Consider the following 23,183-nt stretch of genomic DNA (forward strand, 5'->3'; position numbering starts at 1 on the left):
CATATCTTTGTCCTTTTCTCTGCTTTTATCTTGTAATTAATTTCTAGCTTTATAGCATTATGATCAGAAAAGAAACTTGTTATTATTTCAATCTTCTTAAATTTATTGAGGCTTGCCTTGTTTCCCAACATATGGTGTATTCTTGAGAATGTTCCATGCACACTTGAGAAGAATGTGTATTCTCCTGTTTTTGGATGGAGTGTTGTATATATGTCTATTAAGTCCATCTGGTCTAGCTTTTCATTTAATTCCACTGTTTTCTTGTTGATTTTCTGTCTAGATGATCTGTCCATTGATGTGAGTGGAATGTTGGGATCTCCTATTATTGTGTTATTATGAATGTCTTCTTTTAGGTTTGTTAATAGTTGCTTGATGTACTTGGGTGCTCCTGTGTTGGGTGCATAGATATTTATGTGTTATTTCTTCTTGATGGAATGTTCCTTTCATCATTATATACTGCCCCTCTTTGTCTCTCTTTACTTGTTGTATCCTGAAGTCTACTTTGTCTGATATAAGTATCCCAAAACCTGCATTTTTTTTTGTTTGTCTTTAGGTTGGAGTATCATCTTCCACGCCTTCACTCTGAGCCTGTGTTTGTCATTGCATCTGAGATGTGTTTCCTGGAGGCAGCATATTGTTGGGTCTTGTTCTTTAATCCATCTCACCACTGTGTCTTTTTATTGGAGAATTCAATCCACTTATGTTTAGGGTGATTATTGATATATGAGGGCTTAGTGCTGCCATTTTATCACTCATTTTCTGGTTCTCCTGAATTTCCTTTGTTTCTCACCCTGTGTATTTTGGTCTACCAGTAGAGTCATGTAGTTTTTTATGTTGTGTTTCTTTATTTTCTCCTTAGTTATTATTTGTGTCTCTTTTCTGCTTTTTTGTTTAGTGGTTATCCTGAGGTTTGTATTCAAGATCTCGTGGATAAGGTAGTGCCTTTTCTGATGGCCTCTAATTTGCTTAGACTAAACTGATTCAGTCCCTTTCCGATTCCCTTCCTAAGTTGTTTTTCTCACATCTTATTCCATCTTGTGTTATGAGTTTGTAGTTAAAATGACAAGATTATCTTTGTTTTTGGTGTTTTCCTTCCCTTCATCTTTAATGCTATATTTGAGTATTTGCTAGCCTGTTCTGATGCTGTCTACCTATTTAACTCCTTACTCTGTAGCTTTGTAACTCCTTTCTCCCTTTTTTTTCTTATGTATGAGGGCCTTCTGGAGGATTTCTTGTTGGGGGTGGGGCTCATGGCTACCAACTCCCTTAGCTTATGTTTGACTGGGAAAGTTTTTATTTTGCTATCATATCTGAAGGACATTTTCATTGAATAGAGTATTCTTGGCTGAAAGTTTTTGTTCTTCAATGATTTGAATATGTCATTCCGTCTCTCCTAGCCTATAAGGTTTCTGCAGAGAAATCTGCTGAAAGACTGATAGGGGTTACTTTGTAGGTTATTTTCTTCTGCCTTGCTGCCCTTAGTATTCTTTCTTTGTCATTCAGTTTTTCCAGTTTCACTACTATACGCCTTGCAGTAGGTCTTTTTACATTGAGATATTTAGGAGTTCTGGCAGCCTCTTCCACATGGATTTCCTTCTGTAGGTTTGGGAAGTTCTCTGCTAGTATTTCTTTGAACAAGCTTTCTACTCCATTCTCCTTCTCCTCACCTTCTTGAATACCTATAGCTCTTATGTTGCATTTCCTAATTGGGTCGGATAGTTATCAGAGACTTTCTTCATTTCTTTTTAGTCTTAGTTTTCTCTCCTTCTCTCTCTGGAGCATTTCAACATGTCTATCTTCGATTATGATGATATCCTCCTCTATGGTGTCTGCTAGAGCATTCAGGGAATCCATATTTTGTTGTATTTCTTCCATTGTGTCTTTCATCTCTAATATTTCTGCTTGATTCTTCTTTATAGTTTCAATCTCTTTTGTGAAGTAGCTCCTGAACTCATTGAATTGTTTCCCTACATTGTCTTTTACCTCATTGAGTTTTCTGATGATAGCTGTTTTGAATTCCTTGTTATTTAGATTACACATTTCTGCATCCTCAGGACTTATTTCTGGATACTAGTCATGTTCTCTCTGATCTGGAGATCTAATATAGTGTTTGACATTGCTAGAGGGAGTTCTGTTCTTTCGCATCCTGGTGTTATTTGGTTGCAGTTACTGCATATCACCACTGGGTGGGGGTAAAGAGCCATATATTCTGAGCCCTCTGCTTTCAGTCAAAATCCCAGGGGCTGGAGCAGCACTGAGCGGGTGGGGGGAGGGGTGCCTTCTCCTGCATGCTCTTGGGGTTTTCTCCCTCTGCTCTCCTGGGGTGTTGGCTTGATAAGGTCATCCCCCATGAAAGCTTTTGCCCCAGTAGAGGGCTTCTGTCTAGGCTGCAAGGTCTCTTGGGAGTCCTTGATGTTCCCACAAACGAACATCCCCTCCCCTGTTCCTTCCCTCTCAGAGGCATCCAGTGGTCCTGGATCACAGTCTTTAAGGAGAGGGAGCAAAGATTTCTCTTACCCTATTCCACCTTCTCCAAGGGGGGCTCTAGTCTCTTTGCCCTCCATCTATGGCTGCATGGGTTATTCCAACATTTTTTTTGTTGTGTTTGGGTGTCCTCTGTTGGATCATGGATTTTTGTTGTTGTTGTTTATTGGAGGGGAAAGATTTCTGAGAGACCTCACTCCACCATGATGCTGATGTCACTGACTATTTATGCTACTTTTTGGGGAGGGGGGTGTCTGATACAAGAGACCACAGGATCAATCTCTTATTAGAATAGAAGCTCTTTGAATACAGGAAGAGATCTTAATCATTACTGTTTCTCCTATATTCACCAGCAAACAGAACTTGGGATACCAACTGAATGAAGACATGTTTAAATGAATGAGCAGCATCTGAGACAAAGTCTTACCCTCAACTCCTCATCCTTAAGAATGTATTTTAAGATCTATTAAAATTTTTATCATGGCATTCTCTCTCTGTAAGTTTATATTCTCCTCTTCTCTTTTCCTATTTAGAATTCCATATTTAAAGTTTACTAGTATCATAAAGAAAGAGAAAAGGTGAGGTACAAACTGGGAGAAGATATTTTCCACAAGTATAACTGAATAGGATTAATATCCAGAACAAATAAATCATTCTTACAAATAAATTAGAATTAGAAAAACAATTCAAAAGAAAAATTGTCAAAAAACTTGAAGAGGCATTCCATGGGAGAGAAAGCACAAACAGCCAAAACACTTTGCAAAGATGCTCAAAGTCATTAGTAAGCGGGAAATACAAATTAAAACCACAAATATGTCATAAACAACAGATTGGCAAAAATTCCAAAACCTGACAATATCGAGTGCTGACAAAGTTGTAGAACAATGGCACTCTTATTTACTACTAGAATGAGTAAAAATTGGAACAACCACTTTGGAAAACAACTTGGCATTTCAGACCAGAGTTGAAAGTATGCATGGCCTATGACCCAACAATTCTACTGTTGGGTGTAGCCTGAGAAACTCTAGCAAAGATGCAATGAGGAGTGTGTGCAAGAATATTCATAACAATACTTTTATAATGGAAGCCATCCAAAGTCTGCCAACAGTGCAGTGGACTAACAACTTGAGGTTTTTCATACAACAGAACACTATCCAGCATTGAAGATGAATAAACAGCTGTATGCAACAAGAAAATGACCCTCAGGAACATAATGTTGGGTGAAAAAAGCAAATTATAGAAGAATACACATATTATGATCCTATTTACTGAAAGTTCATAAAGGATTCATTTTTAGAGATAGAAACATATGTGGTAAAACTATGAAGAACAATAAAAGAAAGATAAGCAAAAATTCAAGATAGCAGTTACCTATGTTTAGCGCAGAAAGGAGAGGTGATCAGGATAAGACATATGGATCTTTAATGGAAATGCTAATGGCCTATTTCTTAAAAGACGTAGCAGGCATACATTCATTATATTGTTATTCTTTACACTGTATACATTTTTCAAATATTCTTTTGTGTGCACCCAATATTTAATAAAAACAACTTTTAAGAGTTGGTGAAGAAGCAAATGACAAAAAATATTTTATCCAAGACTTGTAGGAAGAAGAAAATAAGAGTGCAAAAACATGCCAGCCATAAGGTCCTGGCAGTCTTTCCTTCTAAACATGCCACACTGACTGGTCTACTTGTCTCTGGTCCCTCTTTGCTCGCCAATCCAAAACCAACCAGAGCTGTCAGCTAACAGTTGTCCCAGGTTGGAGGAAAGTTTCATGATGTTCATCCAAAGCAGCAGCCAAGCTTTCCTCTCTATCTGTCACCCTATCCCTCATTAAAATTCAGGCCTCCTCCAGGTGTGAATGACAAGCACATTAGCCTCTTCATGCACGTGCACACGCGTATCCCGTCCCTGCAGCTTGATTGGGTTATTATTACATCCAAATATTACTGAAAGCCATGATTACCTGACTCCTACTTTAATTTATTCTCTAATATTTGTACACATTTCATCATGATAATAGAGCACTATATTTAAAACAAAGCATCTCCTGGTCCTCCAATCAAAACCTGAAATCTGAAAACGCTCCTTGAAACACACACACTTGTCTATGCTCCTCCAACTACAACCACGTAGCAACAGCCCCTTAAACCAAAAGTAAAATTTAAAGTGAATGGTGCAGCTATTGTCAGCACAGCACTTGAGAAAAAAATAAACCTAGGTCCAGGAAATCTGACTCCTCCCCTTGGTAGGTCATTACTGATAAGAAAACATCCATCTCCCCAAGGCCCACCTGCCCGTGGATGAGGAGGAAGGAAGCTCTATTTTCAATATCATGAACATTTTTATAATCGTTTTCATATCAGTTACTACAGTGAGATCGGGCTCTTTCAGCAGGAACATCCCAACAGGAAAAAAAATCAGACTGGTAGAAAAAAATTCTTCCAAATGACCCATCTGGATGAGTCCATCATTCAGCCCCCTGAAGTTTACTGAAGACCTAGGTAGTAGCTGCCGTAAAAATACAACCACTTACCTCAGCATATTGTGCTACTGAACTGGCTTCAACTGCATACACTCTCCTAGCTCCGGCCTGTACAGCAAAAAATGACAGTATTCCTGAACCACAGCCAACATCCAGAACAATCTGGAAGGAAAGAAGACAAAAGAGGGGTGAAAAACTCAAACAGGTGCTTGGGTGGGGGCACCAGGCCAACTTTGGGCATTGAGATCAGACTTAAGTACCAACGTGGATATTTACACGTGGTCTTACCTTGGCCAAGTCACAAATCTCTGTGAGATTCCTGTTTCTCGTATTTTAAATGGGGCTAATAATATCTACTTTTTAAGGTTTGCTGTAGGGATGAAGTAATATGAAGTGTATACAAAGCACTTGGCACGTAATTGGTGGTTTTCAAATTGTTGCTATTATTATTATAGTTTCTTTGTAACCTGGATTGCTTTTAGGATGTTTGGGGCCAAAAAAAAAAAAACACTAGAGTGTCATGAATGACACTGTCAGCATGAACAAAATGAAAACCGTCTCAAATAATTTTTAGAATTATATATATATATACATATATAATTATGTATATATATTCAGAAATAACTGAAGATAAAGTTTTCAAAAATCCAAAAGTGAGGTATGTGGGTTTTTTCCAGACCCCCTTCAAAGTTGGGGAGGTTTATATGGAGGGTAGGGGAGTATTAAGGCAGTGGACAGATGGAATTCACAGAAACTTTTCTCCTATTCTCTGTGTTCAGACATGGGACTTCAATCAAGAAAACCACCATCCACTGGCACAGACAGGCCAACACCTGGACCCACATGCTGAGAGGGAAGAGGTGGATGGTACGGTATTGGGCCCTCTCCCCAAACACTGCTGAAGCTGAGGCCTGAATCTCAGGCTTATCGTTGAAATTCCAGGTTCCTGTATTTCTGTCTCATCAGTGACTTTTATTCTTAGCATCTTTTAGCACTAGCTTTGAGCAAGGCATTTTGCCTAAGTCCTCAAATAAACCTATGAGTAGATACCATTATTATGCCCACTTCATAGACGACAGAACTGAAAATCAGACCCGTTGAACAAACAGCCTGAGTTCACCTAGCAGGAAGTAGGCAGTTGAAACTGGACGCTTCTGCCTTCCAAGCTCATGTTCCATAAAATCACGCATTGCTTGCTTAAGTTCATCTTTATAAACCTCACATTTTAACACAGCAATACCAATCGACAGGCAATGTTTGACAAGGAAACAAAGCATTACTTTTCGTAAGAAATTTTTTTGCTTTTTTTTACTTTGATAGCAGGAAAAATTTTCCAAAAAATAGGAAATTTCAAGAGATTGTGCTTGTGTGTGTGTTTTAACTGCAATATCACAGCGTGCTGACACAGATACTGTGCCATTATTCTAGGAGAACATGCTGTTAGTAATGGGTTCACAGCGCTCACTTATATTAATTCTAGAGCTGTGGCTGTATTCCATATGGTTTCCTGGGGTTTAGGTAATTAGGAGCATTACCAAATTAAAATGTCATCCGGTCTCTGGAATTTGCTGTCGGGAATTTGCTGACTAAAATTGGTATTTTAGAAATACCAATATTCACTTCTCTTCATTCTCCCTAGGAAATACAGCATCTTAACACGGCCCTGGTCCATTGCAAGAACGTCCATGAGTGCTGATTTGGGAGTGGAGGCCATTAAACTGGAGAGCGTAATCCATGGCCCCTTAAAAGATGTACCACATCCAAAAGAAGCTTTCCGGAGCCCTCTTCAATTGAAAATATAACACCGTAGATTCCACGTTCAGTCCAAAACATGTACGCAAAATTAAGAGACAATGGAAATTGCACCTGCTTGCTCTGATAACAAGTGCCCTAGAAATGCGTGAATGGAGCTCTGTGTCTCTTTTATGAGGGTGTCGTGAAATACATCCTAGGGCAGTGTTTCCTGCAGACTAAAAACCAAGCAAATGTTTTCCCACTAGGAGATACACAGAGGAGAAAGGTAATAGGGAGAAAGAGAAAAGAGACAGAGACAGGAGGGAGCCTGATGTGGTTAAACTTGTGCCAAATTAGTCTATTTGATAGAAAAATGCCTTGATAGACCCGGACCATGTCCAGAGAAGAGGTAAAAATTTACAAACTGAGGCCATTTTCCAAATGCCTTATTTCAATATCTAATTTCAAGCCAAAATAACCTTACTCATTTGGCTATTTCAAAACAGAGCATAGACCTTGAAAAAGAATCCAATCTTTTGCTAGCATTATCCAGATAATGCCATCTGCCTCCTGCTTATGTGTATATTTCAAAAGTTAACAAGTGAATTTTCAGTCTGGGGCCAGTAGGGGAGGGTGTGGAGGGGGAGGGACATTTTGCCTTAGCTACATAAGTCACGCAACGTTGGAAACAGAGCTGTGGAGGGCAGAGAATAAACTCTCTGGTGAAAAGCCAACAGTCAAAGCAAATATTTAGCCCTAATAGAAACAGACGACCTCAGCCCTTTCCAGCTGGGATTTCCAAGACTAGGAGAAGAGAGGACATTAACACAGATAATTCTGTTACACTTTCCTCCATGGCACCTCTGGAAGCCTTGGAGCTACCTCTAATCATATTTTCTTGTTCTCACAGAAGATTATATTGAGCTCATTTTTTATTCCACCCTTAGTAGACCGTCACAGAACTGGGTATCTTTGAGGACCTTGGCAGACATGAAGTTATACGTTCACGCCCTAGGAAAAAATATCTCCCCTCAGGCAGACGCAAAGAGAGTAATAAAATCCCCTTGTATCTGTAAAGCAGTTTATAGTTTCCAAAGCCTGTTCCTCTGATGCTGTCTTCCTGATCTTCATGCCTCCCTGGGATGGAGAGTACATAGTTTGCTCCCCATTTTATTGATAAGGAAACTGAGGCTTGGAGAGACTGTTTCCAATCAAGGTGACATGGCTGGTAAGTGGCATCGCTGGGATGAGAATCCAGCGCTCAGCTCTCTGCATCATCATGGCCCTCTTTGTGTAGCAAAGAACGAGAGGAAAGGGTGGACTGTGAGGAGATGTACATCTGATCATATCACACCCTGAGAAAACACCTTCAATGGTTCCAGACAGCTAGAGGAAAAGGCTTGGTCTCTGGGGTATGTTGTCCCTGGGCCTGAGCAGTCTGGCAATGACTGACTTTTCTGTCCTCTTTTTCTGTAATTCTCATCTACCTTCCTCCCATACACCCTGGGCTCAGCAACCGTGTCCCTTTCCTTGATTCTAAGGCTCCCTCATGTGCAATCCTTTGTGGGAGAGGCAGGTAACAGCCTAGCAAAGGTTCATGCCCTCTCAGAGCAGAGTTGTTGGGAAGTAGTTGCCCAACCAGGACTACACTGCCCCACCCCCTTGCATCGGCAGACGGTCACGTGACTAGTTCTGGCCAATAGAATATGAGAGGAAGTAATGGGAGTTGCTTCCGTGTTACGGTGGTTCAGGGTCTAGGGTACCTTCCACATACTCTCTGATCCTTATGCAGTGGCACCGGAAACCACCCAGTAAAGGTGAAAAGACACTGAATCCCTAGGTCACCACTTTGGGAAGAGCCACTGAGAAAATACTGGACGTAGCATGAGCAAGAAATAAATTTTATTATGTTAAACCACTGAGATTTAGGGATCATTTGTTTTAGTAGTTGGCATACACTGACCAACACATTTCCCTAGGGTGAAATCCCTCCTCTCATTTTTTCCCTGGTAAACTCAAGACCCAGCTCAGATATCACAACTCAGGGGCACTTCCCCTGACTTCCCCAGACAGTCAGTCTAGGTTGGGCTCTCTGGCACCTGGTACACAGCCCTCTAACAGCACTTATTACAGGATATTGCAAGCAGGTCTTTCCATGTTTATCTTCTCTGCATAGCCTATGAGCTCCTCAAAGACAAGAATTACATCATTTATCTCTCAGCACCTAGCACAGTGGGAAATATAAAAACCATAATTAGTATTTATTTACTAAATGACAAAATGGGATGACTCAATATGGTAGTCTCCTAATTCCAACATCACCTTGAAATAACTCTGAAAAAGGCTTATGATTTTTGCCAGCCATTTGGACTCTGGGAGTGTTCCTGCATCACAAAGCTGGCACTCAGAAAGGACGAGCTCAAGATGCCCTTGCCTTACTCAAGACTTATATCCTGAACTGCTTCACCCAACCCTGTCTTCTGCTTTCTGGCCTATTATTTCTTGGCCTCCAAGTCACCTCACAGACCTGACCCTTTATACTCTGTCTCTTTTCATGATCTCTGACCCTCCTCTTTGTCTGTGATCTGAACATGTCCCTTGGGTCACTCTTCTGACTATTTGAGGTAGCTTTCTGCCCTTACATAGACCTTCTTGGAAAGTTCCATGCTCCTTTCTGCCACAGGGCCTTAGTATATATGTATATACTGCTTCCTCTTCTTGGGGTACTCCCCACTGTACACTTGATGATATCAGTCTATGGTAATTATTTTTTTACCTACCCAATGCCCATTGCACTAGATCTTTTCTATTTGCTCCTCCAGATCTCTTCTCCACTCTTCTCCATAGTGCTATTTGTGAGGAGACTGACCTATGTGGACTGTATCAATGGGCTTCCTTGCCATTGGATTCTAGTTGGGATCAGTGAAGAGAAAAGACAACAGGAGGTCAGAGGGAGTGAGGACAGATGGTTTATTCTCCTGGCTTCCTCCTTCCTGGGTCTCCACAGATTGGTTGTGTCCCCTCTACCAAAAGCCACAGCTCTCGTTGGGCCTCCATCTCCTACAGCTGTGACCATTCTCCCAGGTTTCCAGTAACCACTCCTTCCCTTTGCCCCTTTAGGCCTAGGGTGTTAACAGGTCCCCACTCTTGCTAGTGCCAGCATGCTTCACCATCCATGTTGGTTCCCTTAACTTTGCCCACATCTTGGTAAATAGTCCTGTTATTTAACTCTCCTAAAACACCCTGTTGGGTGTACCATCTCTCTCCTGCAGGGACCCTGGCTGATATATCAACTCATCCTTCAGATCCCAAACAACTCTCCATCAGGGAAGACTTCCCTAATCTTTGCTCCCCTCCTGGACTAAACAAAGTCCTTCTCTTGTATGCTTTCTTATCATCACTTCCTCATACTCTTCCTTCCTAACACTCATCACAATTGTAATTTTTCATTCAGTGAGTGATTATTTGGTTAGTGTCTGCTCCCTCCCCTGGGTTGTAAGTTTCTCTAAGGGAGAGACCCCCATCTGTCTCCTGCTCACTATTGAAACCCTCATATAGCACAGGGTTTGGCACATGGTAGAGACACTCACTAAATCTTTGTTGAACAAACTGAATAAATAAAAATATGTCTTACTACCACAAATAGGAAACAGATTCGTGATCCAGAAAATATGGTACAAATCTGTTAGCTCCCTGAGAAAGCACCTTCTACCAGCTAACACGTCCACTCCAATCTAGTGATCTTAAGCATCCTTCAAAGGATGACCTTCTTCTGACACTGCCATATTATCATTACATTACAATCCAGTAAGTGCTTGTGCACAATTTTCCTCTAGAGAAAGAATTCATCCTCAGCTGCCCCTGGATACATAGGCAGTAACTGTAGACATGGCTAATTTGGGGCTTACATGGGGCAGCACCAGAAAAATGGGCTGAAATTTCTGCCAGGACTAAAAGGGAAAAGTCAACAATTGGTCCTTGTAACAGTGACCAAAAGTTCCATGAATTTATTTGTAAATAAAGTTAAGTTTAAAAATGATTAAAAAGGTAGGGTCATCATTTCACTTGTACAGATCATTTTAATTATGTGCTCTTGTGGTTTCCTGGGCAAAGAAATCCTGCAAAATGTTCAGACAGGGCTAACAAAGCTCCAAGTGGGAGCTCTTTATTTGGATTTACTAGGTTAAAAGTAACAGGGAATATCCAGGTCCTTATGAAAGATGAAACAAAACTTCCCTTGAATAATAGAGTAAAAATAAAGTACATCTGTACCATTTGTTTTACAGTTATTGTGTGCTCTGCCTGGTTAGTACTTTGTAGGACTGCCTTATCTACTTATGATGACAACTCTATAATATGACTACTCGTATTTTCTCCACGTTGTAGATAAAGAGGCTGAGAATCAGATGGAATTGAAGTCATGCACTTAATAAAAGACGAGATTAAAAAAACAAATTTATCTAATTCAAAGTGTATGGTCTTAGCCACTCCCTTTATTTTCAGTTCTAAGTTTCTCTTTTTATTGTTCAGGCTACAGTAATATTGCCCACATTTAACCTTCTTCTTCGCTCCAGCATTTTTATAATTGTCTTCCAATATTGAGGTCCTGATTATCCTACAATCAATTCCTCAGTGATGCCAGTTATTATTTAGTCATTCTTTCTTATTCACTTGAGCAGATCAATGGCAGCTCTGAATTGCAGCACCCCAACTGACATTTTTGTATGCCTTACACTCCTCAATTCTGTGTCCTATCCACTTGTCCACTTCCACGGCCATCACTGCTTCTCCCAGCCATCATTTTATTACATCGGCAGGCGCCTCCACGGCACCACCCAAAGTTACATGTGCCTCATGCTCTTGCACAGTGTTGCGTGGTTTATTGTCATTGTTACCTGCCATGGGCTGCCAACCTCCATAGATTGCCCCCAACTCTTTCACTATCCAAACTATTGACCAACAGGTGGACCGAACAGCTTCTAGGCAGTAACAGAATAAGGGAATAGCACCTGCAGTCCATCACATCTCTCTTTGGCTTTTGTCAGAGAAGAAAAATTCCAAATCATCTCAAGGGCTGCAGAAGACATCCCTTTACAGCCTTTGCAGCTTAGACTTAAATCTTGTTTAGATAATTAGCACTTTCATTGTGGCAGGAGAATTCTGCAGTGGTAGCTCTTCACAAGACAGAACTCTATATCTGCTGTGTAGTGCAACTTGCTTTCACCCAGAGGGTTGCCTATGTTTAAATAACACAGAATTAATGCTTGTGAGCACCCATGTTTTATTCTGGCTTTTGGCAGAGGATAGATAAATCCATCACCAACCTTTTAACTATCCTTTCACCAGTTGTCCAACTATGTTCCTCTATTATCCAAAGCATGTTGATCTCCCTTAGCCTATCTCCCCACGATTAACCCCCCTCATGTGCTGCCAATAGACTCAGACTGGCTCACTCAGCTCTAAACTCTTAAGCACTCATTCGCTCATCAGACATCTACTAAGTGCCTCCAGTTACCCATTATGCTAAGCACTGCTAGGTGCTAGGAGCGCAAAGATGAATAAGCATAACTATCTGGTAGGGAGAAAGAGACAGGTAAGAAAGAAGTACAACAATGTGCAACAGGGGCAATGACGGAATTATATAAAGGACACAGTGGCAGCATGAAGGAAGAGTAGTCTTCTCTACCAGGGGGTCTGGAAAGACTTCATTGAGATGACCTAGGAAATTGAGAGGTGAGTCAATGTTGTGCCATTTGAATGGAGGGAGGGGCAGGAACTCCAGGAAGAGAGAGCAGTATGAACAAACGTACCTGAGAATGACAGAGCCAGTCACATTTGGAGACAGTAAATGTCCTTGGGAGCATGATGTGTGGTTAGAGGTAGAAGTGGGGGTGTGGTTGAAACACAAACATGGAAAGACCAAGGCTGGAGAAACTAGCAGATGCTTGAACATAGACGGTCTTGTATACAAGACTAAGGACCTTGGACTTGATCCTAAGCAAAGAAGGGTCATGAAAAAGTTTCCAATAGAAGAATCATTTCATGGATGCATTTCAGCAGCATCATATAGGCAGCATGGATCGGAGGGCGCAAGATCAGCGGTAGCAAAGCAGACACTGGCGGTTCCCACCCAACATCAGTCTCTTCTTCCCTGCTCTCAGAATTTCACCTTCATTGAGTATTTACTCTCCTTCATGTGGCTAACCATCCTCAGTCCCAGGGAGGGGATTGGATTGGTCTAGGGCAATCACAGGTGGCTCCATTCCTCTTGCCAGCAATGGCTTTAGGCTTGAGCATGTGATACAATTTTGTTAATGAGAGCTCAGGGGAAGTCTGCTGGGGGCTACTGGGAAAGATTTCCTCCTTTCTAATACAGAGACACAGAGAAGATGCCTCTTCTCTCCTGGACATGTTTAAATTTGGACGTGATTCTCAGAGTAATTGAATTAAAACACCTTGGAGTCACACTGTCTCTGACTGTTTTAGCCAATTTGAGTTAGGATTTTCTCCTACTTGAAGCCAAAGATATCTTCATGCTCCAAGCAGAGAAACTAATTGGAAAACTTTTGTAATATTCCTAAGATACAATAAGAATGAAAACTAAGAATTAGCTGTGGACAGAGGGGAATGGAAGAGTTGCAAAAATGCTGAGTTAATAGAAGCTAAAAGATTTGGAGACTGGAAAAGAGAAGAAAAAATGTAGACTGACCCCCAGTTTTCTGGCTTGGGTGATGTTTATAATATATTCAGTTTTTGCATCACGCCAGAAGGGAACACTTGCCTTGCTTTCTGAGCAGAATGGCCCTAGGAATTACTTCCACTGATCTTTGAAACCTGATCTGGGTTTCATTGCTGCTGCAGCCACTCCTGCCTAAGGAGCCTGTTGCAGTGGCTGCTTCTACTTCCTCCTGTTGTTCATGGGCACAACAAAACAGTGCCCCCTCACTCATGCCACATGCCTTTTGTCCTTTGCCTCCTGCCATGGAGTTTCCTTGTTCCTGTTAAGGCATGAGGCAAGCACTACAGCACCCACTTGACACTCATGGATATGTACCCTTGAAGTGCAAGGGAGTTAATACCCTTTAGGGGCATAACTGACCAATGGGGGATGGCAGCCAATGAGTAAATTGTTCTGCTTTTCTCCCCCTGGATGAACCATTTGAAGGTGCAATGGTTTCACATGGCCTCTTTGAAAATGTCCTGTAACACCGAGCAATCAGTTTTTCATAAAGCTGCGGCCGGCTCAGTAACATATCCCTCACACCTGCTCTCCCACCTCCCCCTTTTCTTACTCCTGCGTGCCTGAGATTGCACGCTTTCGTAAAGTACTAGCACATAAGCCTTTGCCTCACAATCTGTGATTTAGGGAAACTACGCTAAGGAAATGGCGGTAGTTAGACAAAATTCAACATGTTTGACATTTTCCTGTGAAACTGTCTTTTCTGGACTTCTGAAACTTCTAAATTCTAAACCTAAGCTATCACTCTGAAGTTGAGTGACCGTATCAATACCTCAGATTTAGGAAATTAAGCGAAAAGAGGATTTAGGTACAAGCTCTAAGTCCGTCGGAGCCCAACTCCTGGTTCAATGCTGGCAAAGAGCAGGTTCTAGTGCACCACATTGAACTGCTTATTAATGGATTGTTTTGTCCAACTTAACCGCTTCTTACTGACTCCATCCTCTTTATCTACTTACATTCTTATCCTAGAAAGCAGATATTAAAGCAAAGTCATCTACCTTAGAGGTTACTCTCACATGGAGTCTTCCACATAAATAAGCCTTTAGCAAAGTCAGAAGTTGCTCCCAGTTGGCCGTTCATGGCACTGTCTCAGAGGAAATGTGAGAGGTTTAGAAATTCAACCCTAGAAATTTTCTAACATACCCTGTATTCAATGGGTAGGTAATCGACTAGGCAGAAGTTAGTAAGCTAGCCAATAAAAGCAAATCAGTGAAATATCAATCCTTCAAAACCCCTCTTTTTGTTTCCTAGTTCCCTCCCATGCACAGCTGAGGCACTGAAAATATCACCTCGGCAACCTGTCCCTTCTTTAATGATTTTGCAAAAGAGGCATCTGGTATGATAGCCATTTGTGCCATTTACCAAATATTTCTGGTTCTCCTGATGGCCACATGGTAGAATTGCACTCTTTTGGCCTTTTTTTCTTGTAATTAGGAGTGACCACATGTCTTGCTTTGGCCTGTGTAGTGTGGTCAGAAGTAGTAAGGGTGGCTTTTCAGGTGGACGATTCAAGAACTAGGGGTGTGGGTTGCCGTCTCTCCCACCCTGCAACAGGAACAGTCATGTTTCACACAGGGGCTGGGTCCAGGGGTGAGAATGATACGCAGCACAGCCCTTAGCTAACCCATAATGGATACAGAACCTGAGTGAGAGAGAAAGCTCTGTTGGCTGAAACCACTGAGGTTTTGGGGTTGATTGTTAGACTAAGCATCGCTTAGTCCACCCTAACAAGCCGGGGGAAGCCACATCCTTGAGGCACTGATGATTTCTAATTCAGATTCCCCAGTCTTCTGATGCTGTGCTGAGACTCTGCATCTGGCAGCTCACTAAATTCTTACAGCCACCAAGTGGTTAAGTGTTCTTATCTCAATTTAAAATTCACCCCCAAAAGATTAAGGTCGCATGTCACCATCTTGAAAGCTACAGAAATGGGCTATGAGCACGGACATCTTGACTAGAAAACCATCCATTGCATTAAAGCCCCCAGCTCTCTCTGTCCCAAATGCCCTAAAAACCAGTCTGTGACCATTGTTTAGTCCATCTTCCTGGCTCTTCTTGAAAGCTGCACTTTGCTTTCATATCCAGTGAAAGCATTTTCCTCTGCTGACTCCGGCATCTTTCTCCCGTAGCCTTTCGGGAGCAGATTCTATTCAAGCTCAGGAGAATGCTGGCACAGACCAGCCATCTGCTTCATACACACAATCAAGAAATTCATGCAGGGGCCACTTAGGGCTTAAGGGGCCAAAGAGATCAGTTAAGGCCAAGGCCCATTTTCTACCTCTTTCTCTTCACCCCTATTACAGAGAATTAATCCCAGGGATGAGTTCTCGTGATGTATGACCTAACATGAACTTTGGTCTCTCTACTGGGTTGAAGAGTGTCCCCCAAAATTCATGCCTACTCAGAACCTGTGAATGTAACCTTGTTTGGAAATAGGTTTTTTTTTTTTTTTACAGACATAGCAAGTTAAGATAATGGTCATACTGGATTAGGGCAGGCCCTAAGCCCAATATGACTGGTGTCATTACAAGGAGAGAGAACTTTACATGCAGAGACACAGACGTTCCGGGAGAACACACATGACAGCAGAGGCAGACACTGGGGCGATGCATCTACAAGTCACGGGACAGCAAGGACAGCCAGCAACCAAAGAAGCTGGATGAGGCAAGGAAGGAGCCCCTCTAGAGCCTACAGAGGGAGCGTGGCCTGATGGAACCTGGATCTTGGACTTCTGGCCTCCAGAACTGTGAGACAATACATTTTTGTTGTTCTAAGCCACCTTGTTTGTGGCAGCAGCCCTAGGAAACTAAAACAGCCTCCAATGCCTAAGCCACAGGAAAAATGAAACCACAGGGGAAAAAACCCCAAATATATAGACATATATATAGCAGAGATTGTTTTTCACTATCACATCCCACCCCCCATACACATTCCCAAATCACATAAATAAAATATCCATTTGATCGTCAACCTAGAAGCCATTTTGTGTTGCTCCTCAAATCACCCTGCAGTCCGGGCTGGGATACAGACAGACCTGGATTTGCAGATAGCTCTACCACTTAGTAGCTGTGTACCTAAAGCAAGAGAGTTAAATTTATGTAGCTCTGGCACCTTTATCTATACTATTAGACTAGCAAGATAACATTGTGTGCGTTTGCTGTGTGGCGTATGGGGCATTTGCCATTCTTTTGTGCTTAGCATCTGATGCCCTTCCTATGTCTGGGGAAGGTCCCACTGGTGCGGTAGCACCAGCCTCCTGCTAAGGAAGCTGAAGGTGTCTGGTGCTGTTTTCCAGACCCTCTGCAGCTAAAGCACAGGCACCACTGAGGCTCTGGCTTGCATGCGAAGCTGAGAGTGTGAAGATGCAGAGAGGGCATAGGATCCACTCAGGTGAGGTCACAGCTACCTCCAGATTCCAGTGCATCAGATTCCAGTGCGTCAGAGGGAGGTTCCCAGGACAATACTAAGCATAGCACCAGGCAAAGGTTGTGCATGGCTGCAGTGTTCACGTCTGGCTGCCTTGCTGCCTTCCTGAGATCAGTTCAGAAATTATTTATGGTTATGGAGCCTCCAGGCCTAGTTCTCTAATGATCCTGAATCTTTTTAGGAAATTCTTTTCCCTTTTTTTTCTTCTTTTATAAAATTAGCTGAGTTGGTTTCTGATGCTGAGCTAAGAACCTTGACTAACATACAAGAATGAAAGGAGATAAGATATACAAAGCACCTAGCAGGAATCATGAGTCATTTCCTTCTCTTCCTGCTTCCCTACACAGCTCTGAATAAGGATTCTGTCCCCAGGTTAACAATGATGCTTGGAGGTGAGAAGTGGAGGATTCAAAGAATAAATAAAGAAAAATGTAGTATAATACATGCAACGGAATATTATTCTGCCTTCAAAAAGGAGCTCCTGCCATATGGGACAACATGAATGAAACTGGAGAACATTATGCTAAGTTTAATAATCCAATCACAGAGGGAAAAATACTGCGTGATTTCACTTATATGAAGTACCTAAAATAGTCAGTCATAGAAGCAGAGAGTAGAATGGTGGTTTTCAGGTGCTAGGGAGAGGAGAGAACAAGAAAGTATTAGTCCAAGGGTACAAAGTTTCAGTTCTGCAAGATGAATAATTCAATTCTTAACTCCTAGAGATCTACTGCCCAGCATAGCGCCAATAGTTAACAACACTGTAATGCATACTTAAAAATTTGCTAAGAGGGTAGATCTTATGTTGTGTTCTTATCACAAAATAATAATAATAATAATAATAAATAAAGAGGGGAGGAGGAAACTTTTGGAAGTGACGGATATGTTTAAGGCATAGATTGTGGCGATGGTTTCACAAATGTATACTTATCTCCAAACTCATCAAGCGGTATACGTTAAATACGGACAGCTTTTTGTATGTGATTCTTACCTCATTAAAGAGGGTTTAAACAAAATGTAAGGAAGCAGGAGCTGTTTCACCACATGCAGACAGGACTATTTGGCAAGCCTATGCTGCAGCCTTTATTCCCGCCAATGACTAAGGTCCAGCCTCATTAGTGTGCCAGGCTAACCAAGGGTGAGCAGTGTATTAAAGTCAGAGCAGAATTTCAGAGCTGGATTAGAGACAGCCTCAAGAACCTTTGGCCAGGAGCTGGCCGGGTGGCGCAGCGGTTAAGTTCGCACATTCCACTTTGGCAGCCCGGGGTCCACCGGTTTGGATCCCGGGTGCGGACATGGCACTGCTTGGCAAGCCATGCTGTGGTAGGCGTCCCACATATAAAGTGGAGGAAGATGGCCACGGATGTTCACTCAGGGCCAGTCTTCCTCAGGAAAAAAAAAAGGAGGGGGAGGATTGGCAGCAGATGTTAGCTCAGGGCTAATCTTCCTCAAAAAAAAAAAAAAAAAAAAGAACCTTTACCCAAACTGAAGATAAGCTCAAACCAAAGAAAACTTACATTGGAAGAAGCTGAAGCCCAGGCTCTGAGAATCTGAATATCAGCTGACAATCTGAACAGGTTGCTTTGCATATTTGTTGTTGTTATTTATGTTTTCTTTTAAGCCTCCAAATCCCTGAATCCCTTCTGCCTAGCCAACCTCATATTTGGATGCACTAGGCAGCTATTGCAACTGAGGATTCTCTCCTCTGTGAAAATGCTGATTTAAAAAAAATAATAAGCTCTCAGCTCCTGCTTACTCTCACAAGTTTCCAGCAACTGGTGCCCTGACAAATGAAGTGTCAAAACATTTCCAAATTAAAACCCTACCGCTCATATAGCCCCACACCCTCAGCAGGATGGACTTTCCCTGCCTGTTCCCAACACACACTTGAAGACACTAAAAATAGCCAGATGGCAATTAACAGAAACTCTGAGGAGGGGAATGGAGTGGGTTCCAGCAGGGTCAGTTTCCTGGATGGATTCCAAATGGAGTTCTCAGCCAGCAGTGCTCTGGCCAAGAAAGGATTTTCATTAAAACTGCATGGAGGAGACCAAGATTTGAAAGATTTAAAATTATAGCAGGGTTGGAAACTATAGCACCATCCCCAAGACCACCAATAATAACAATACTTGTTACTACGTACTGAGTTCATATTATGGGCCATGTCCTGAGAACTTCATAAGCATTGTATCATCCTGATCTCAGAAGGACTCTAAAAAGTAGTTACTACTCTTATAGAGAAGGACACTGAAGCCCAGAGATGGTAGATAACCTGCCCAAGCTCTCACGACAAACAGGATAAAGGTCTACACCAGGTGTATGGTAAGGTCTACAGCAGGCCAGACTGGAGTCTGAACTCTCCTATCTGACTCTAGAACTCATGGCCCTAACCATTGTGCCATGCTGCCTCATACATGCATGGGGATATTTACGTAACCAAAGTGTGTTCACACCATCCTTAGGCCAAGAGAAACAAAAGTTGCCCCTGGCAATTTCAGCCAACCTTCCCATGGGCAGTATCTTTCAGGGATTGAGTGTGTGGGCTCTGAAGTAAGACTAAATGGGTTCAAATCTTGGCCTTTTCATTCACTAGTTGTATAAAATCAGGTAAACCATCAAGATTCCTAGGCCTCAGTTCTCTCACCTCTAAAATGGCAATAATGTTAGTATTTACCTCGTATGGTTGTAATGAAGATCAAAGGAAACTGCTATAGACTGAATGTTTGTGTTCCCCTCAATTCTTATGTTGAAACACTAATCCCCAATGTGATGGTATTTGAAGTGGGGCCTTTGGGAGGTAGTTAGGTCACAAGGGTGGAGCCTTTGTGATGGGATTAGTGCCCTTATAAGAAGAAACAGGAGAGAGGCTGCTTCCTGTCTCTCTTGACTATGTGAAGAGAAGCAACCATGTAAGGAGAAGCTAGAAGGCTGCTATCTACAAGCTAGGAAATGGGCCCTCACCAGACACCTGCTCTACCAGCACACTGATCTCAGACTTCCAGCCTTCAGAACCATGAGAAATAAACGTTTGTTGTTTAAACCATCCAGTCTATTGTATTTTTGTTATAGTGGCATGAATTGCCTAAGACAGAAACAATGTATGGAAATCTCTTAGCCTAGTGCTTGCATCGCTAAGTTCTTCAATAAATAATAGCCATTGGTATTGATCATTCTAAACCCATGCCCTTTTAGGTAATCAATTTCAATGAGAAAGACTGTAAGGGTTTAGTGAAAAGGTAGCCATCTCCACAGACTCACAGGAGTTATTTCAGAATGGTCTTCAGTATGATGCTGCAAACAAGAAAGGATTTAAAAGGATTTTGGATTTGTAATAGATTTGGAGTTAGGGCGACGAAACATCCTAGTTTGTCTGGGACTGAGGGGATTCCCAGGACACTAAAACTGGGATAATTTGCTCTTCCAGTTTTCAGAGGGGAGAGGATATTTATTCCCAGGGAAGGGCAGTACTGGAAGTTAGAGTAGTCATCTCCCTTTCCTCTTTTTTCCTCATAATACCAATGACCCATCTGACTGGTGACAGTGGGAAATAGGACTGAGCATGCATAGCTCCAGTGCTTGGGAGGGGCCAGCCTGCCCATCCCCTACTCAAGCATGTGCTCTGAGTCCCCCAGGAGGAAGGTTGATGGGCAGGTTCTGGACTTGCCTGGGGAGACCAGTTGTTCAGCACACAAGTGGCTGGGAAAGTTCTGTTTAGAGGAAAACCGTGTAGGAGGACTTATTTGGCCACAGGTCCAAGTCCTGTTCTCCAAACAGCATTTCAAACAATAAAGCTGATATTGGAATACTAGGGGACTTTATGGATAGATCATCCAAACACAAGAGCAATAAGGAAACGTTGGCCTTAAACAATACATTAGACCAGATGGACTTAGCAGATATATATAGAACATTTCACCCCCAAACCACAGAATACATTTTTTCAAATGCTCATGGAACATTCTCCAGGATTGATCACATATTAGGCCACAAAACAAGTCTCAATAAATTTAAGAGGATTGAAATAATACCAATCATCTTTTCTGACCACAAAGGTATGATAATAGAAATCAACTACAGGAAGAAAATTAGAAAAGCCACAAATATGTGGAGATTAAACAAAATGCTACTGAACAATGATTGGGTCAATGAAGAAATCAAAGGAAAAGTCAAAAATTACCTGGAGACAAATGAAAACAAAAATACGACATGCCAAAATCTATGGGATACAGCAAAAGTGGTTCTAAGAGGGAAGTTTATAGCAATACAGGCCTACCTCAACAAACACGAAAAATCTCAAATAAACAATCTAACAGTACACCTAAAGGAAAAGGAAGAACAAAGCCCAAAATCAGTAGAACAGCATGGTCCTGGCACAAAAACAGACACACAGATCAATGGAACAGAATCAAGAGCCCATAAGTAAACCCACACATCTATGGACAGGTAATTTTTGACAAGGGAGCCAAAAACACACAATGGAGAAAGGAAAGTCTCTTCAATAAATGGTGATGGGAAAACTGGACAGCCACATGCAAAAGAATGAAACTAGACCACTATCTTACACCATACATAAAAATTAACTCCAACTGGATTAAAGACTTGAATATAAGATCTGAAACCATTAAACTTCTAGAAGAAAACATAGGCAATACACTCTTTGACATCGGTCTTACAGCATATTTTGAAGTACCATGTCTGACCAGGCAAGGGAAACAATAGAAAAAATAAATAAATGGGACTACATCAAACTAAAAGGCTTCTGCACAGCAAAGGAAACCATCAGCAAGATGAAAAGACAACCTAACAGTTCATTGCAGCATTATTCACAATAGCCAAGACTTGGAAGCAACCTAGGTGCCCATCAAGGAACGAATGGATAAAGAAGATGTGGTACATATACATAATGGAATACTACTCAGCCATAAGAAATGATGAAATCTGGCCATTTGTGATAACATGGATGGACCTTGAGGGTATTATGCTAAGTGAAATAAGTCCGAGGGAGAAAGTCAAATATCATATGATCTCACTCATAAGTAGAAGAAAAACAATGACAAACAAACACAAAGAAACAGAGATTGGATTGGTGGTTCCTAGAGAAGAAGTGGGGAGAGAAGAGAGTGAAAGGGGTGATTAGGCACATGGGTGTGGTGATGGGTGGTAATTAGTCTTTAGGTGGTGAACATGATGTAATCTACACAGAAATCCAAAATATATAACGATGTATGCCTGAAATTTGTGTAATGTTATAAATCAATGTTACTGCAATATAAAAATTAAAATTAAAAAAAAAGAAAAAGAAAAATCTGATAATAGCCTTGGAGGAACTGACACACCCTCTGTATGGAGTGTTACGTTCTTTCAGTAATGATAGTTGGAAGCAAGGACTCTTAAATCATTTGATTGTATTTGCTGAAATAAACTTACTTTTATCATCAAAAGAAAAAAAGCTGATATTGTGATTTCTACCTGACATTTGTTTCTATTTCTAAATTGGTTCAGAACTTAGAGGGGGAAAGGGATATATAGTCATTCATTGCTTAAAGATGAGGATACCTTCTGAGAAATGTATCTGTTACATGATTTTGTCATTGTGAGAAAATCATAGAGTATACTTACACAAACCTAGATGGTATAGCCTACTACACACCTAGGTTATATGGTACCAATCTTATGGGACCACCATTGTAAATGTAGTCCGTCATTGATGGAAAGGTCATTATGTGATGCATGACTGTAATTAATTATTAACCATGTGATTAATTATCACCTTCATAAACCCCAACAGATGGATGCCTCTTTTATTCCATTAGCAGGTAAACCCATTTCAGGATGGCAGGAAAAAGGTATTTTGTAAAATCAAACAAGGTTAGAGCTGCAAGTGACCTTAAAGATGATCCAGTCCAATATCTTCATGTTTACAGATGAAAAGATAAACAAATGAAATGGTCAAGTGACATGATCCACGTGAAATTCTGTGAAAGAGTCATATAACGCAAATTATTAGTATGATTAGTAGTTTGGGAAGTGGTCTTTAGAAGCAGTAACCAGAATTAAAAATAGATTATAGATAATATAGAAAATAGATTACAGATAATAGAAAATAGGTTACAGATGAAAACTAAGCAACTTCAGAGGGAAAGAAGTTTCCCTAAATAAAAGTATTATCTCCAGGAAACATCCTCAAACCACAAAGAAACAATCAATAGTTCAGAGCTGAATTTTTTTTTAATTGGCAAGAAACCCACCTTAGGTCAATAAGACTGCTTACCCACAATCTTGAAAATCAGATAAGGTGTCAAAAGAAAGAAG

General features: G+C 41.3%; 1 protein-coding gene across 4 annotated transcripts in view; it reads right to left on the reverse strand.

Moving 5' to 3' along the window:
- LOC106824262 (histone-arginine methyltransferase CARM1-like) overlaps nt 1–23,183 on the reverse strand; it is a 255,969-nt gene that overhangs the window by 81,910 nt on the left and 150,876 nt on the right. For all 4 annotated transcript variants that reach the window (XM_070495701.1, XM_070495700.1, XM_044756825.2 and 1 more), the window contains exon 5: nt 5,024–5,134. In XM_070495701.1, coding sequence (XP_070351802.1) covers nt 5,024–5,134 — 111 coding nt within the window. The remainder of the gene's footprint in view (nt 1–5,023; nt 5,135–23,183) is intronic.

The sequence above is a fragment of the Equus asinus genome, chromosome 23 (assembly GCF_041296235.1).
Source record: "Equus asinus isolate D_3611 breed Donkey chromosome 23, EquAss-T2T_v2, whole genome shotgun sequence".
Taxonomy (NCBI): Eukaryota; Metazoa; Chordata; class Mammalia; order Perissodactyla; family Equidae; genus Equus; species Equus asinus.